This window comes from Labeo rohita, chromosome 7 (genome assembly GCF_022985175.1).
Source record: "Labeo rohita strain BAU-BD-2019 chromosome 7, IGBB_LRoh.1.0, whole genome shotgun sequence".
Lineage (NCBI taxonomy): Eukaryota > Metazoa > Chordata > Actinopteri > Cypriniformes > Cyprinidae > Labeo > Labeo rohita.
The window spans coordinates 27,388,896-27,408,455 of NC_066875.1; the positions used below are offsets into that span (position 1 = coordinate 27,388,896).

General features: G+C 37.6%; 1 protein-coding gene across 1 annotated transcript in view; it reads left to right on the forward strand.

The window, feature by feature from the left end:
• fto (FTO alpha-ketoglutarate dependent dioxygenase) overlaps positions 1 to 19,560 on the forward strand; it is a 166,393-nt gene that overhangs the window by 19,871 nt on the left and 126,962 nt on the right. The window contains exons 2-3 of the mRNA XM_051114696.1: positions 14,243 to 14,320; positions 16,199 to 16,949. Of these exons, the coding sequence (XP_050970653.1) occupies positions 14,243 to 14,320; positions 16,199 to 16,949 (829 nt within the window). The remainder of the gene's footprint in view (positions 1 to 14,242; positions 14,321 to 16,198; positions 16,950 to 19,560) is intronic.

Here is a 19,560-nt window from a genome sequence, read left to right on the forward strand (position 1 = left end):
CTGTCATATAGCTGTCATCTTTCATTCTATATTATAAAGAATGTTGGTAACAAAACATTTTTGGTGGTCATTTGATCTTTTGGATAGATGGATTAAAAAAAAGAACTTAGATTAGAAATGTTAGAAATGTTTCAATGTCTCCTTATTTCTCATGTCCCACAGAAGAAAGTAAAACGTTCCTTGTGGTCTGAAGTATCAGTGCTGGACCTAACTTGGTTTTCTTGGAGTATGGTATCATAAGTATACCATGGTAAAGTAGAGATGCAGTGATATTAAAATTCTGGCCGATTATCCAAAATTTTTTTTTAATTATTAATAGTTTAAATTCTACTAGTCCATTTAGGTATCCTAATTTTACAATGAATTTTTATTTTGAAGTTTTTAAAATTATTAGTGCTTTTAAAGACTACATTTAAATAAGCATTAGATGATAGCACAGATAATCTAAACGTACAAATTGACCATGCACAATTAAAGGGAAAGTTCGCACAGAAATGAAAATTCTGTCATTAATTACTCACCCTCATGTTGTTTTAAACCTGTAAGACCTTTGTTCATCATCAGAACACAAATGAAGATATTTTTGACTAAATCTGAGAGCTTTCTAACCCTCCTTGTTTACAAGCAGAGGAATGCACACGTATGCGCCGTGGTACTCTCAATCAACTTGTTAAGTCTGATGTCAAGCTCTTCTGTGACTTCCGGGTCCAAACGCTCTATCAGATGACACGAGAAAACAACAAACGGTACTACACAGTGTGATAGAATACTACCCAAAAGTTATAATCCTACCCTTTAACTCCATAACGAAATCCCAGATAGCCAGACAATGACAGTATAAATAAATGAAAATAAAATCACTTAACAAGCCCATAATGGTGGTGGACTGTCTCAGCAGAGAAGAAATTGTTAAATAAGGTCGTTATTTTTGTTTTCTTTGCACACAAAACATATTCTAGTAGCTTCAGAAAATTGCGGTTAAACCACTGATGTCACATGGACTATTTTAATGACGTCCTTACTACATTTCTGTGCCTTGACCATATCTGTGGAGGGTCAGAAAGCTCCTGGATTTCGTCAAAAATATCTTAATTTGTGTTCAGAAGATGAACGGGTTTGGATCGACATGAGGGTTAATAATTTATGGCAGAATTTAAATTTTTGGGTGAACTATCCCTTTAAATATCCAATATGATAAATGCTAACATTTTTAATATTGACTGATAACTGATATCTTGTGCATTCCTAAGCTTTATGAATTTAGTAATACTTTATTTTATAGTCGCAAAGTAGGATGGTATTACCATCTGATGCCTTCACTGTACAGTGGTGTAGTCTCCGTGCAGATTGTGTGTGTTTGAGTGGCATGTCCTTTTGCTCTCCACAGGACCATAATTCACTCGCACCCCTCTCTACCCACATGACTCCTCCGCCTGAGCTGGTTTGACCAGTGGTCATGTGGTGTTATGCAGGTCAGCAGGAGTAATTATCTCTAGCCACTGAATACACACTGAAGATGAATAGTTTTTGAAGAGAGTGTAATGTGTGGCTGACCCATGCTGACACATGGTTCATCCCGACTCTACAACCTTGATTTATCCCCTCAGTGTGTGTGTGTGTTAACTAGAGGAGTGTGACGGCGCTCTTAGCTTCACTTCCATCTTCATCATGGAGCACAGGAGACGGTTGGAGGGAAAGGCTAAAGGGGATGCTGTTGCGCTCATCATCATTTCCTCATCCTTCTGCTGCCTCATATAGGGCACTTACATTTGATATCTGATGTCTGTAGTGACACAGATAGTGTGCTTTGTTTTCAGATTAAACTCGAGTTAATCTGAGGATCTGGTTTTAATATCTAATTTAGGTAATATTCTAATTTAGGGGTAAACAGAGTTCTGCCACTGAATGACAAAATAAAAAAGATTATTGCGACAATTTTGACTTTTGTCCCAAAATTGCATTATACAAACTTACATTATACAAAAAGTCTGAATTTTTTTTTTTCCCCCTCAGAACTGTGAGATATAAACGTACAATTCTGACTTTTTTTTTTCTCAGAATTGTGGTACAAACACACAGTTGCAAATTATAAAGTCAAAATTGTGAGATATAAACTCAAAATTCTGACTTTTTATCTCACAATTTTGACTCTTTTTTTCCTCAAAATTGCATGATACAAACTCACAAGTCAGACTTTTCCTCAGAATTGTGAGATTTAAACTTGAAATTCTGACTTTTAAATTGTGAGTTATAAAGTCAGAATTGTGAGATACAAACTTGCAATTGCAAGTTATAAAGTCATAATTGTGAGATATAAACTTACAATTCTAACTTTTTTTCTAAGAATTGTGATACAAACTCGCAATTGCAAATTATAAAGTTAGAATTACAAGATATAAACTCAAAATTCTGACTTTTTCTGCAAATGTGAGCTTGTATCTCGCAATTCTGACTTTTTTTTTCTAAGAACTTTGAGATATGAACTCGCAATTTCAAATTTTAAAGTCCAATTTTGAGGGGGAAAAAAAGACTCAGAATTGCGAGTTTACACATCTCACAATTCTCACTTAATAACTTGCAATTGCTTGTCAGAATTATAAACAAAGTCTGAGAAAAAAAGTCAGTTTGTCTCGCAATTCGGACCTTATGACTCGCAATTGCACGATGTAAACTCGTAAAAGATGTAAAAAGGTTGCAATTATCTTTTTTATTCAGTGGCGGCAACGGGCTTGTATATGGTCACTTAGTTCTTCACAACTTCACTTATTAATTTTAATTGATTTGAAGAAGTTCCTGCTTGTAAATTCAAGTTCAGAGAACTATGATCGATGAAACTAGATTTCCACATTTTGAATTTGTTATTTATTTATGATTTATTATTGATGTAAGGAAGGTGCTGATATGGTTTTCTGTATTGTGATGTATATCTGAGTGCAAAAGACTGGTAAAAAAAATATATATAGGTTGGCTCTTTCCATCACTTGTTGATTGGACGGAGGCAGATCTGAATGTGAGCTTGCAGTCGATTACAAGTAAATGTTAGGGTTTAAGTGAACTAAATGATGGAGAAGTTTGTCACCATAAGTTTAGCATTTCATTGGAAGATCAATTTTGATAAAAAATGAGAGAAACTTATGCATGGATGAATAGTTCACAATAAGATCAATAGCATGCATTTAAATGGATAGGGTGAATTCTCATTTCATTCCAGTTTCAAATGTTGAAGATTTACACATTTTGAATTTATTATTATTTCTAATAGGATATATGTTAAACTTGGAAAATGGGTCTGATCGCTTCATCGACATTAAATATTGGTGAAATCTATGCAGTTTTAAGGTAATCTGTTAAACCAGCTAGCTGTTTAAGATTTTTGACATTTTATTAGATTTTTATATCTAAATGTTCGTGAAAAGAATAAAAATACAAAAAAACGTATATATAAATCCACATATGTGATTTACATTGGTTATGATCATCTTTCTTATCTACTTTGAAGGCATCTTGAGTAAAGGCATATGCAAAACGTGAACAGGAAGCAACGAGACCAGAATATGGAAATCTGTTGTGCATAACCCCTATAGTTTATTAAAAACAGAAGCTATGACATCATATCCTGGTTGTTGTGATGTCCAATGAAATTTTTGTATTCTCAAAGTGTAGTGTGAATTTAAATACCAGGCAGTCTCTCTTGGCTGATCGATTGAGACTAGAAATAGAGTAGTTAGCTTAAAAATGAAAACTAGCGTAAAGATAAGAGGCATCGTTAACGGAGAAATTAGTTAATAGAGAAATGGGCCTCTGCATCCGTTCCTGTTGTGATACTCCAACTATTGGGCCAGGGATTTGTCACTAGGTGGCAGCTGGACATCATGAATGTATCTGTTTTTACCTCCCCCTCTTTCAGCAGATGTTAAAGTGTAGTGTTTTATAGGGTGAGGCCGTTCTATGATGGCTTCTCTTGCCTCTGTGATGCTGTAAAGAGCCCAGGAGCATGACCTGCCCCGCTCCGCCCTGTTAACCCTTCTGATTGGCTTTAATTCTTAGTGGCACAGTACGCTGGGCACATGACAGTAACAGTGTTCCAGTTCGCTGGTGAGCGAGCCGCCCCAAAACACACCCCACATGCTCTCTCCTACACACACACACACACACACACACTATCGTGTTAGTGTCACTTCTGTTTCACTGGTCTCATATGAACTTAAGTGCTTAAGCAGACTGTTCAATATGCCACCAGCAATTACATTTTCAAATGGGTGGGTTTGCAAACATCATCTGTGTTAATCTGTCTGTCACTGCCCGACTTCCTGCCGGAGGGAGGAAAGAGGATTAAGTTATTCAGTCCCTGGTAGAATATTCTCTTTGTTCGCCCTGACTGAAGGAGAAGTAAATAAAGCAACAAGATTTTTTTCCCGACGAGTTAAAAAAAGGCAGCTTCCTCCTGCCATGTCTCTTGGATTTGACTAATGCTGTTCAGACAAGTCGTCCTCCCAGAATCCGTTTGGAAATCGTCTAAACGCGAGGGGACATCATGGGTCTGGTGGTGAGAAGGAGGAGAGAGTGGCTAGGCTGTAGATTGTAAAATGTGAACTTGTACGGTTAAGCATTTTCCTGATTCATTTCAGTTGTGGTTCAAAATTTATAGTTCAGTGACCATTTTCTTACACATATGAAAATTATGCAGGTAACCTGCTAAAGTGTAAAACTACATTTATTTTCCAATCAACAAGGACACATAAAATGAATCAAAAGTGACCGTAAAAGCATCGAGAATGCTACAAATGATTTCTGTTTCATCCAATTGCCATATTTTTAATTCATCAAAGAATCCTAAAAAAAAAGTTTTAACAAAAATATTAAGCAACAGCTATTTTTAACATTTATGATAGTAAGAAATGTTTCTTGAGCATCTGATAATATAAAAATGATTTCTCAAGGATAATGGTTCACTGAAGACTGGAGTAATGGCTGCTGAAAATTCAATTTTGCCATCACAGGAATAAATTATATTTTACTACATTTTTATATATTTTTTAAAATCGCAAAAATATTTGAGAATATTACTCTCTTTGCTTTAGATCAAATAAATGTAGCCTTATTGAGCAGGAGAGACTTTTTTTTTAACATTTTCAAAATCTTAGCAACACCAAGCTTGTATTCATTCATTTCATTCTTTCATTCATTCTTTTGGTTTGTTCTTTCATTAATTCAGTTGTTCATTCGTTCATTCATTTGTTCGTTCATTCATTCATTCATTCATTCATTCGTTCATACATTCAGTTGTTCATTCGATCTTTCAGCTGTTCAGTCATTCTTTCAGTTCAGTTCTTTTATTCTTTCATTCACTAATTCATTTGTTTATTTATTCATTTCTCCATTTACTCATTCATTATTTAATTTATTTATTCAGTTGTTTATTCATTTGTTCGTTCATTCATGCATGCATGCATTCATTCATTCAGTTGTTTGTTCATTCATTCAATTGTTTATTTATTCATTCATTCAGTTGTTTGTTCATTCAGTTGTTTATTAGTTTGTTCATTCATTCAGCTGTTCATTTATTCAATCATTTATTAATTCGTTAATTCATTTAATTTTTCTTTGTTGTTTTATTCATTCAGTTGTTCATTCATTTAGTTATTCATTCATTCATTTTGTTCATTCATTCATTCATTTATTTCTTCATTCAGTTGTTTGAGGTTATTCATTCATTCAGTTGTTCATTTATTCAATACGTATTTGTATTTATTCAAAAAATTTATTCATTAATTCATTCAGTTGTTTGTTTGTTCATTCATTCGTTCATTCATTCTTTCATTCATTCTTTTGTTCATTTATTCATTCATTTATTCATTCAGTTGTTCATTTGTTTGTTTGTTCATTCATTCATTCATTTGTTCATTCATTTGTTCGTTCAGTTTGTTCATTCATTCATTCATTCATTCATTCTTCATTTACTCCATACATTTCTTTAGTAGTTCATTCATTCAATTGTTCATTTATTAAATCATTTATTAATTCATTCATTAATTCATTTGTTCATTCATTCTGTTTTTATGCATTCATTCAATTGTTCATTTATTCAATCGTTTATTAATTAATTAATTAATTCATTTGTTCATTCATTCAGTTGTTTATTCATTCATTCAATTCAACTGTTCATTCATTCGTCCGTTCATTCATTCAGTTTGTTCATTCAGTCATTTGTTCATTCATTCGTTCATTTATTCCTTCATTCAGTTGTTTATTAGTTCATTTATTCAGTTTTTCATTTATTCAATTGTTTATTCTTTTTTTCATTAATTCATTAAGTCAGTTGTTTATTCAAATCATTTTTTCATTTATTCTTTCATTTATTCATTCTTTCTTTCATTTATTTGTTAAATCATTTATTCTATTTGTTCATTCATTCATTTGTTCATTTGTTCATTTATTCATTCGTTCAGTTGTTCGTTCGTTCATTCATTCATTCATTCATTCAGTTGTTTAATTCATTCATTCATTCATTCATTCATTTGATTGTTTATTTAGTTGTTTGTTCATTCATTCATTCATTCATTCATTTGATTGTTCATTTATTCATTCATTCATTCATTCATTCATTCAGTCATTCAATTGTGCATTCCGTTTTACAAAAATGCATTTTTGTTGCAATGTTTTGTTGATTTTTATGTCTGATCAGTTTATTCTTAACGCATATTTCATGGCTCTATTTGTGCTGTAAAATACCGAAGAGATACCCACGTCTTAATTCACAGTGCCAGGGAACAGCTGACAGCAGTGGTAAAATGATCTGATTTATTGTTTGAACCACTGAGAACGAAATAATCAGAGTGTCACGCTGGGATTTTCAGATGTGAGTCTACAGCACAGTCCCTTACATTCTTTAGCTCAGGTTGACAGGAACGCTTTTAAAACATCATACACCAGTGTGCCTAAATGTTATTGAGTTGTTTATTGTAGGAAGATCCCAGCTCCTGTTCTTTTCAGCTTGAAACGCTCAGAGCAGGGCAAGCATGCTCCATCACTCAGCTGGGCCAAACGAGCGTGACGCTCCCGCTAGCTGAAATTTAACGCCTCACCCGCTTATTGATCCTTCCTGCAGAGGAAAGAGAGAGAGGGGGCAGCAGGTCTAGGCCGGACACTGTCCTTGACTCCATGTCCGTTGGAGAGCCTTGGAGGACGCCCCACTTCCACCGACCTCCACAACAGCAGCCTCCTCCCAGGGGCTCACTGCACTTTACAGCAAGATATTGATTTTGTAGGAGGAATGCAAGGAGGGAGAGAGTGAAAGAGAAAGAAAGTGACAGAGAAACAGAAGGCTTGAACAGGTGAACAAAAGAGATGAGGGAAAAGGAGAGATTGAGACACAGAAGTGAGGGTTGATGGGTAACTTAAGTACATGACTGCTCCCCAGAACAGACACTCTTAAATATCTTAAAGAGAAACTCTTTCTCATGTTGTTCCAAACATTGAAATTCGAGAGCATTCTGACCCTGCATAGACAGCAACACAACTGACACGTTCGAATCCCAAAAAGGTATAGTCCATGTGACATCAGTGGTTCAACCATAATTTGAAGAAGCTACAAAATACTTTTTTTGTGCCCGAAATTCCCCCAAAATAACGACTTCATTCAATGATTTCTTATTTCGTATCAGCCTTTAATGTGCGTTCACAAATGTCCTTGAATGGTAGTGTACTGTATGTGTCAACATTTCACTTTGATCAGTACAAACGTTGCAAAACAGACGTGTGTAGTCTAATCTGCAGGTTAATGCTAAACCATCCTTTCCATCAACATAATCTCAATATTGATGTTTGCTATCTAACGTAGTGACTAGTGTGCCATAGACTGACCCCGCGCCTGTGTGTTTTTCTGCTTGTGTGTGTAACTCCGTCAGTGTGTCTGACCTTTGACCTCTTTTTCTCTCCTCTTTCTCCTGTCTTGGCAGCTTGTGACGTGATCGGTCACAGAAACATCTTTTTCTGCTTTTAGATGAGGACGAGTGTGAAATAGATGTTGACACACACACCCTGAAAAGCACTTAAGCCCAGGGCTGTGTGTTGCACATCAGGCAGGCAGTGGAGCAACTCTCATGTGTGCATGTTTAAATACTTTCAAATGATTGATTTGAGAACCTGGGCTTCAGTCGCAGGCTTACACCTGCTAAAGACCTTACCAGAGAGAGTGAATGAGAGTAAGTGGAAAAGGCATGCGGAGAGTGTCGTGTGACATTAAAGCTTCTGATGTGTGAGAGTGTGTGAGTTGCTTTGGTGTGTGTTTAAGCAGGTGTAATATGTGTATGGTGTTTAAAGCTAATAGATGATCCGTGTCTTAGTTGGCACATTAGTAGTTTTAAACTCTGTGTGACAGTTTCTGGCCTAGCTGTACTTTTTTTGGATGAAAAATGCTGTAAAATATCACCCAAAATTTGTCTGTCTATCTATCTGTCTATCTAACTGATCTGCCAAAAATTGTAATGAAAGTCAGATCACACTTATTTATTGACAGTTTTTTTTTTTTAAGATTTATTTTTGGCCTTTTTTTTGCCTTTATTAGGATAGGACAGTATGCAGACAGGAAGCAGGAGAGAGAGGGGAGACAGGATCATCCAAAGCGCAACAGCGCTATATGTCGACGCACTGCCCATGAGGCTATTGGTGCCAAATTTATTGAAAAAAAAAAAAAAAATTGACGGACCAATTCTATGGCTCTCTATGTGGATTCTATATGGAATTAGGGTAAATATCTTTGTTTACTGTCAGTATTCATATTAATGGTAACATAGTGGTATTTGTTACCTTTCAGGTTTATTACTGCCCCACCAACAAAAAAAGTGCACATTGAATGTTCAGCCAGGCCGCATGTTGGTGGTGTGTTGGCACTTGGCAGGTGGGACAGTTCAAGTGACAGTTCACCCAAAAATCAAAATTCTGTCCTTAATTACTACCCTCATGTCTTTCCAAACACGTAAGACCTTCTGACCCTGCATAGACAGGAAAGGAAAGGACGTGATGTGAGGCCAAGCATGGTGACCCATACTCAGAATTTGTGCTCTGCATTTAACCCATCCAAGTGCACACACACAGCGGTGAACACACACACACACACCGTGAACACACACCCGGAGCAGTGGGCAGCTATATTGCTATCGCTGCGGAGTCCGGGGGCGGAGTTGGGGTATCGGTGCCTTGCTCAAGGATCTCACCTCAGTCGTGGTATTGAGGGTGGAGAGAGCACTGGTTATTCACTCCCTCCACCTTCAATCCCTGCCAGACCTGGGAATCGAAACTGCAACCTTTCGATTACAAGCTTGACTCCCTAACCATTGGGCCACCGCTGCCCCAGTTACAGACATTTAAGTCCGAGAAAGGTAGTAAGGTAGCAAGGACATTGTTAAAATAGTCCATATGACATCAGTGGTTCGACTGTAATTTTATGAGGCTACGAAAATACTTTTTGTGTGCGAAGAAAACAAAAATATAGACTTTATTTAACAATTTCTTCTCTTCTTCTACTAAAACATAAAAACGCCATAATACATTCGTGGATATTTAGGAAACATGCTAAGTTCACGTTTCTTCGAAAATCAATGCTAAAGCCAGTTATTCTACTTTGAAAATGTGCATTCGATGTTGGAATGCCTGTTTTTGTTTTGGTCTTTGTGATTCCGCCCACTGCCAGTTTAACCACTAGTGTTTTGACAGCATGGGAACCAGAGAGTGGAAAACAGCATTTCGCATCCACTGAAGCCAGCAAATGAACTGAATCAGAGATTGCAGATTCTACCCGAGCTAAGAAGCCTTGGCGTTTATCTAAAAAGCTCTGAGACCAGAGGAATATTTAAACAAGGAAAAATCAAGTGTAAGGCTCATCACTCTCCATTGTTAACTGCACTCATTCCGGTTGCGTTTCCTCGATCTGACAACTCGCTGGAGAAGTGGCTGGGAGAAACAATATTTAGAATTTGGATTGCACTACCCATTTGAACTTCAAGCTGTCAGTATTATGTACTGCACCTTTAATACACATAAAAGCTTCAAAAGTCATTGAGGTATCACTAATGCATTTTCTGTTGTGAAAATATCTTAAGCTTGTATGAACAACAGACCTTATTTCAGGCATTCGACCAAGAACCCATTCAAAAAACCCACTGACTTTGGGACAATGGAAAAGGAAGTTCAGAAATGGTAACTAGTTTCCAAGTATTCATACTCATTGCTGCAGCACTCTATGGGAATTGCGGTGTTGTTCTGGAAAATTTCCGTATCAGATCCAGAGCTTCTGCTGCTGAAGGCTCAGGACCAAGTGAACCCGCAGTTTCTCAGACTTTTCTCAGACTTTTCATTGAGCCTCACTTCAGTTGGCCAGATCTGAATGGTCAGTAATGTAGTGTCTGTTTCCATAGGACCGTCCTGTTTGAGATGAGCTAACCGTGAGTTTGCCGCATGGATCATCTGGCTGTCAGCTGAACCTCCTCTGTGGTGTTCACATCTTTTTAACATGATGGAAACTCTTTCCTGTTACTTGGAGATGCTGTCACTCTGACTACATTTCCACTTTAGCACGGCCGTGAGTGTGATTGAGCCGGGTCCACGGGCGTGTGTCATGGCACCTATGTGGTGTGTTCTCACAGGCAGGTTCGATGCAGTCACACACAAGCCTTTAGCATGAGGTAAACGGCTCTGTTTGCTCAGGTGTGTCCGTTTTCTCATTCCCTTCTCTTCAAGGAGGACATCCCCTGCTCTTCCTCCTGCTTCTGTCCGCTTGTACCGCCGTCACCCACAGAACACATTCCGCAACTGTCTGACAAATAGGAGACGTGGAGGAAGTGTGTTTGATGTTTGTGTCCGCCTCCATGTTTGCGTTTGATGTTGTACAGGTGAGCTGTCGGAGTGCTTGATTCAGCAGGGGAAAAGGAGCTCAGTAACTAGTGACACACAAGCTCCAACCGTGTACTCGCCAAACACTGGCTCTATTACACACATGGATCTCAATACCTCCAGACACATGTATACGTAGTGAAACTCTCAGATGTGTTGGCAAACACTTACAGGGTTAAACTGTAAGATATTTTTTTTTTCTGCTCAGATTCACTCAGATTTGTGCTTGCTCTGTTAATGTCTTCACTGGCTGGCTGCACCATTGAAATTATTATTTTTACATTTTACATGAAATGTTCAATTCCCAAATTCTTCAATTACAGATTTTTAATGGGGTGTACTAAGTGTTTTTTTACAGCACTAATACTTGCAATTGGAAAAAAAAAAAAAGTCAAAAGTTTTTGAACAGTAAGATTTTTAATGTTGAGCAATGTTGAGAAGTCTCTTCTGCTCACCAAGCCTGCATTTATTTGATCCAAAGTACAGCAAAAACAGCAACATTTTTAAACATTTTTGCTATTTAAACTAACTGCTTTCTGTTTGAATGTTTTAACATGTAATTTATTCCTCTTTTCAAAGCTGAATTTTTAACATCATTACTCCAGTCACATCATTCTAATATTCTGATTTGCAGCTCAAAAAACATTTATTATTACTATTATTATTATGTCAAAAACAGCTTAGATTTTTCAGGTTTCTTTGATGAAAGTTCAGAAGAGCATTTATCTGAAATAGAAATCTTTTGTAACATTATAAATGTCTTTCTGATCGATTTAAAGCATCCTTGCTTATAAAGTATTCATAAAAGTGTTCATTTCTATAATTTCTTCAGCATATTATGTCATGTGATGACAGGAAGACAGTAGTAAAGATGCTGAAAATGTAGCTTTGATCACAGGAATAAATTAAAATTTTAAATATATTCAGATAAAAAGCAGTTATTTTAAATAGTAAGAATATTTCACAATATTGCTGCTTTTGCTGGACTTATGATATATATGGATAAATGTATGGATAAATATATGGAAAAAATGCAGCCATTTCTACTGATATATCTATATGTGTATCTGTATCAATATCTATAGCTATATCTGTATATTAGTAATTATTATATATTATTTGAGTATTATTATATTATATTTTTATTTTTTAATATATTATGTTTTAATATTTCATATATATATATATATATATATATATATAAAATTATATTATATTATATTTCCAGTTGCTCAGATTTGTACTTGATCTGCCCATTTTTACTGCCTGCACCATTTTTTTTTTATTTTTATTATTATTATCATCAATTTACTGTTTTAATTCTTTCCAGCTATCTCCAAGTTTTTTCCCTTCTTTTCCAGAATGGCAAATTTCAGTGTTGTGAAAAAATGTTTTTTAATCATTTGTTAAACTTAAATCAGTATAATTGCATTTGGTGTTTTGGCACGGACAATCAAAGGTAACTTTGTAGCCTCTTTAGGTGTATTTACGGTACTGCCAAAAATACATAAATAAATATGGGTGTGTGTATAAATATATATATATATATATATATATATGTTTTGTAGTCTTTAGAACTACAAAAATATATGTTGTTTATCTTTGACTGACTGGCATTTCTTATCTAAGAGAAAAGCTGTTAGTTTGGTTTGAGTGATTGTGTGTTTGAATGCAACCCTTTTTTCTTTATTTATTTACGTGCATGAATGTTGTGTGAGAGAGAAAAGAGCACTCGCTTAGGCTCATCTGTGGAGTAGAATGGGCCTGTCTCTTTTTTTCTTTGGAATTTGTGAACGACTTGATGTATTTGACATCTGCGTGACAGGCCACTGCTCCTCAAGACTAGACCAGAAACTGCGCTGTCCAGACCAGCTGTGTGTGTGTGTGTGTGTGTGTGCGCATTGGATTGTGTTTGCACATCAGAGCAACCAAGCATTGCCACCGGCAGAAAAAAACCACACAAACACACAAATCCACTGGCCTTTTTTTAAATACCCATCGCTTCTGTCAAGAGATAAATTTTGACACCAACAATGAGTGTGTGTCAAGTTGTCAGTTCATCTCTCTTCCTTCTACGCATCCACTTTGTCTCATTCTCGCCCTTTTTCTTCACCTTATTCCTCCCTTCCTTTCGTCTCTCTCAGGCCTTTAAGTCAAGACTGTCCATGAATAGTGCATGTTATTTTGTTTTGTAGATTTTCTGTTTGACAGTATGCCTGTTCTTTTTCTTTTTATTGTTTTGGTTTAACGGAAATAACCAGAAGAATCGAGTCCAGATCGGGTCTGAACCGAACCCTCCAGAGCATCTTTTTCTCAAGAGTCTCCTTGTGCCGTTATTGCAAAACCTTGCAGTAACTTTAACGGTTATACAGCCCTATTTCCACTCGCTAACACATCCGCACACTCTCGCACGTGCACCCGTGTCCTTTCTCAAATCAGGACGTAACCTTTTTAATGCCTTTACTTTAATGTTATTAACAGGACATTTTATTTTACTCTAAAAGTCAAGACCCATTTGGGCGAAGTCTAGCCGCTCGGCGCACTCACAAAAAGCCCTTCCCATGTGAAAACACTGCCATTATTAACATGGCTGAAATGTGAAACTCGGTCTCAGTAAATGTCAGGGAATATAGGGCATATATATGGCCCTCTTTCTCCGTTAACGTCTCTGCTGTGCGTCTACGTTCTTAAGGGAACAGCGTGGCCATTCTGCCGCGCTGCTTGATGGGGGTATCGGGCGTGGAGGCCGGATCGGGGTCACTGATGTAACACCCCCCGCCGTCCCACCTGAGCGGGGTGAGAGAAAGCGGTCTCTCTTGCACCTGTGGTGAAAAAATAGAGGACGTGTATGTCGGAGTGGGTGCACTTGTGAAATTTATTTGGGTATCGGAGTTTTATGTCGGTTGCTGTTGGATTTACAGGTTGGAATGGAATGCAGCCCAATGAAACGCTCTTTGATGGGCAGAGCAGGTTGAGTTTTAACAGACGAACGACGCATAGAAGGCTGTAGTTTATGTGGTTTTGAGAAGACCCTCTGCTGCCTTCTAGAGCCATAAAAACTTGAGATGCCCATGAACAGGAGCACTATGGGATGGCAGCAGAGGGTTCTGGGAAAAGTGCTCTGACTGGGATGAGGTACTTGTGAAAGTGCGTGAACTTTTCCTCTTTTGGAGCTTTTTAATTTTGTAGATGTGTGAATAGAAATATAATAAAGCCCAGAATGGACGTTCTAATATGCTGCTTCATGAAAATACTCATGGTGTGCTGAGAAAACATTGAATATACACTGCTTTTTAAAGGATACATTTTTTTTTTAATGTATTTGTAATTTTGTTTTTTGTCATTTCTACAGAGGCGGAGGCTTTTACAGGAACTGGGAGAGCAGAGGATTCCTTACCTTTCTCCTGCAGACCCAGGATTTCAGGAACTGGTTAGAACTTCATATAGATTTCTACAATGCTTCATAATTATCAATCTATATGTAGGCTGGGGTCAGTAAGATTGTTTTAAAATGTGTGTGTGTATGTATGTATGTATGTATGTATGTATGTATCTGTCTCTCTGTCTGTCTACAGTATCAAGTTTGAGAACCCCTTCCAGAAAATGTGAATAATTTCAATGTTTTAATGTGAATAAATAAGAGAGATCATACAAAAGGCATGATATTTTTTATTTAGTACTGTCCTGAGTAGGATATTTTACATAAAAGATATTTACATATAGTCCACAAGACAAAAAATAGCTGAAATTATTAAAATAAGCCACTTCAAAAGTTTAGGAACCCTTGGTTCTTAATACTGTGTGTGGTTACCTGGATGATCTACGACCGTTTTTTTATTTTTTTTTTTTTGTTTTGTAATGGTTGTTCGTGAGCATCTTTTGCATATTTGAACCCTTTCCAGCAGTGACTGTATGGTTTTGAGATCCATATTTTCACATTAAGGACTATTGAGAGACTCAAACACAGCTATTAAAAAAGGTTTAAACATTCACTGATGCTCCAAAAGGAAAGCAAGATGCGTTAAGATGAATTTTGAATTTGAAGATCAAGGTAATATGTACTTAATTTGTCTTCCAACAAACATGCAAGCATCTTCTGCTGCTTCTGAAGGGCAGAAGCAACAGAAGAAACTGACAAAAACTGACATTTTCATCCTCTCAAAAGTTTTCTCAAAAATTAATAATAAAATTTATAATTTACACTCAATACTTTATTATTGCATACAGTTAATGCTAGGTTGCAGATTTTTTCCAATGTTTGCAATGAGTAGTATAAATAGCATATGATATAAATGCAATGAGTAGTATAAAATACTGCTATTTTTACGTAGCATAAATAGAATCTATTGCTATTTTCACTTATCGTAAATCGCATCTATTGGTAAGAAAATCTGAAATTTTTAGAACGGTTGTAATGCAGAAATTTTCATGGGTTTCCAAAGTCATTGAAAATACATAGAAAAATCATAATTAGTTTTTTCCAGGCTTGTAAAAGTCATGGAAATTGATCAAATCTGAAAGGTAAATAATTTTGTTGCCATTAGCATCAACAAACAGAAGTCAGTTCATTAGCAAGTCAATCTGAAGATTAACAATATTATTATTAGGTTTGGGTGATATGGCCAAAATAAAAAAATATCACATTTAATATCAATAATTATCATGATAAACTGTTTAGTTCCACTTTTGGCACATAAATGGTATGTCAAACATTTATCGAACTCTTGTTATCTTTTTATAGAGGAAAATTAGACTATATAACAAGAATTATTGTTATAGTTTTATTGCCCAGCCCTAAATTATTATTAAATTTATATTAAAGGGGTCATCGAATGCCCATTTTCCACAAGTTGATATGATTCTTTAGGGTCTTAATGATTAGGGTCTATAATGTACTTTGGTTAAAATTTCTCAATGGTAGTATAAAACAACACCCTTTTTATCTTGTCAAAAACAGCTCTGTTCACAGCGACCCGTTTCGGTGCATGTCCCTTTAAATGCTAATGAGCTCTGCTCACCCGCCCCTCTTCTTCGTGGGGTGACGAGCCGTTCTCTGAGAGATGTGTTCAAACAACATGTAAAAGTGAATTTTGCATCTGATGAGCGCTTTAACAGTATTGTAATTCCAAACGAACAGGAGAAAGCTGAATTGACAATTCTTGATCAGAAAGTGATCAGACTCCAAAAAAGATCAATTATATTAAGGCAGACTGCTCACATACAGTGTTTTTGTTTTGTTTTTACTAATTACATTATGTTTGCATGTGTCAGTGTGTAATCTGTGTGCAATCTCTGTGTAATCCAACAGTGGGACTCCAGTTATGCAGGACTGGCTTTACGACAGTCTAGTGCCCTGCCAGATGGTCTCCATGAGAGGGTGCAGTCTGCTTTGAAAACTCTTCAGCGGCGTGGATGTCTCCTCCGAGATCTTGTCCGAGTCCGAGACCGGGACGTCTTCACAGCCGTTTCGCGTGCTCTCGTGGGTCAGCCGGGCTACACGTACCGTTATCTGGACACCCGTCTGTTCACCATCCCCTGGCACTGTGAGGGAGAAGAAGGCCAGAAAGATGAGAAAGAGAAACCTTGCTGTGACTCTGACCTGAGGGACGCTTGCAAAGCATTGTGGGAACTAAATCAGTTCTTTTGCTCGGATGTAAAGCTGCAGACAAACGCAAGAGGGGTCAAGCGTTCCCGCAGTGACACCGAAAACAGTGAAGAAACAGCGGGGGAAGGGATGTGTGAAGAGAGTGTTAAGGACAGGTTAGTTGAGGAGAAGCAGGAGAAAGAGAAGGAGGAGGAAGAGGAAGAAGACAGCGGTCAGGGCTGCTCTCATTCCTCACCTCCTTCATCCGCTCCGCCACCTGATGTGGCCGGCCTGGTTCAGTTTAACATTACGCTCATCAACTACATGGACCCTACAGCCATGACTCAGCTGAAAGAAGAGCCGTATTATGGAATGGGCAAAATGGCGGTCGGTTGGCATCATGACGAGAACCTGGTTCCTCTGTCACCAGTTGCTGTCTACAGCTATAGCTGCCCAGCAGAGCCAAAGAATGAAGGTGAGAGGTCAAAAGTCTTGGGTAGAGCATATAATATTGTGCACCATGGCACCATAGGGCTCTTACACTGTGGTTCTGAGACTCTTAGACTCTAAGGCCCTACTTTGTCCAAGATAATATTTAAAACCCTCCTATCTTCCTATCTAATCTGGTACAGTTGAGGTCAAAAGATTGCACCCCACTTTCATAATCATTAAAAATGTTTTTTTTAGCAAAATAAGAGGGTTCATACAAAAAGCATGTTATTGTTTATTTAGTGCTAACCTGAATAAGATATTTCACATAAAAGATGTTTACAAATAGTCCACAAAAGAAAATAATTTATAAAAATGACTCAAAAGTTTACATGCGCATTACCTGAATGATCCACAGCTGTTTTTTTTTGTTTTTGTTTAGTGCTAGTTGTTCATGAGTTTGTTTGTTGTTTGTCCTGATCAGTTAAACTGCCCGCTGTTCTTCAGAAAAATGATGGGCCTGTTTGCACCTGATTACTTCACGGATAGCTATCCGATCGTGAATAGATCAAGTGTAAATGTCCTCAAAAAAGCTTTCGAGATGGTTTTAAATCTGATCGCTCAAACCGCTTAAGTACACGATGTAGGCCGCATTTCAGAGGAAACTGGTCATGTGTAAATGCATCTGGTTGTTGAAACCACATGTAAATTTTACTCCTCCCAAAATGTTAAAAATAGTAAACGTGTGAGAGCGTATCATAGGCAGATATGACTTTAGTAGCTGAGTAGCTGAGTATCTCTTCAGCAATCCGATGTGCAAACTACTGCAAATGAGACTGAAAGCAAGTCGCAGACGTTCAACACACAATCATCTTCATTAAAAGTAGCAAGACTAACTTATCTTTCTAGTTCTGATTCCGCTCTCTCTTTTGTTGCGGTCTTTAATCTTGAAATTAGCTGATTATGAATAAAATGCAGCGCGTATCTGTTGCTTTCATAGACGTGAACTCATAGACGTGAACTTGTGGCCAAGTTTTAGTGGAACCGTTTTAACAATTCGGATAGATATCCAATAGTAGGGTGACCAGATGTGCTACTTCCCGGGGACACGTTCAGCACAGGATTTAAAAATTGTTAAATTAACCAGGTAACCAAGTTTGATCTGCGCTGATTGACCAATGTATGACAGCGAAGTACCGCGAGAGCGATCTGAAAGCTCTCACGGTACAACGATCGATCGGCGCAGCGCTAAAAAACCAACACCTGGTTAATTTAAGCAATTTAGAAATCCTGTGCTGAACGTGTCCCTGGGAAGTTGCATGTCTGGTCACCCTATCCGCTAGGCCCTATGAAACATAGAATTGAAACTGATAATTGACTAAAAAATACTAATTTTCATTCTCATCATCATTTACTCACCCTTGTGTCATTGGAAACCTGTGTGACTTTTTTTTTTTTTTTTTTTTTAATTCTGTGGGACACATTATTTTCATTTTTGGGTTAGCTATCCTTTTAAACATTCACATTCCCATTTCATTCTCACTGAAGGACAAAAATTCTTTATTTTTCTAGCTTACCGCTGAGAACCTAAAACATTTATTATGACACCAGCTAGTTCAAAGCCATCCTTCACTCGATAGGTCGAATGTGTTGTTCCATGAAGAAGGAGCCAGATCTTCCATATTTCACATGAATCTCACCGGAGAAGTTTTTCTGGACATCAGTCTCTCTTCACGTCAGGCTAACAGCTTAGCATGCAGCTGTGTGCGTGTGTGTGTCAGTTCGACAGAACAGAGCGTGGTGTGCTAAACAGAACCACCTGCCTCGCGAGCTCTGTTTCGCCAATCTCTTACTGACCGATTTGACCTCTGACCTCCCCAGGGCCCGCTTCAAACAGCGCATGAATGGTCTGTGTGTGCGTTTTTGTGTGTGAATGTGTCAGTTTGTGTGGAATTATTCCACAGCTGTTCTTTTGGAGGTAAAATTGACCCCTCGGTTCCAGACTTCAGAGAGACTCCCCTGATGGAACGCTTTTGCAGTGCGTACGTACCCGTGCAGAGCATCGCACAAAATGTTGCCTTCACTTTAGAGAAAGCGCTATGAAATGCTGCAGACCAGCTGAAACGGATTGTCGCTCAGAGGAATTTCACTTTGTACATCATTTATTTGTTGCTCTGTGTGTGTGCATGAATGGGTTTTATTTTTTTATTGTCCCTTTGGATAACATCTGTGTGTTGTATAGATTCGTGTTACACCTGAACACGCTTTGAAGAAGAATATCTCACCGAAGCTTTTCATGATGCCCGTATCTTTTAACACATCTGCGATGGGTTTATAGAGTACGCTGGCCGCGGCGCGGCGTGCCGTGTCACGAACGGTCTCCGTCGGGGGGAGTCGCTCTGTGACAAATCTGTTCAGCTCTTCATCCAACACTGACTAGATCCAGCTCATTTCCTTTTCTAACAGGCATTGGTTTGTGCCACTGTGATTTTGAAGTGTTTTTGATGGAATCTTTTCCACCGCTGCTGTGTTAGCTGCAGATGGCCCTTTGAGAGCTGTGTCAGAAAGCACAGGCTGAAATTAAGTTACTATTTATCCCTGCTGAGCGCAGAGAAAGCCTTGCTCAGGGCTCAGGCTTCCAAGAGCGCTTTCGTATT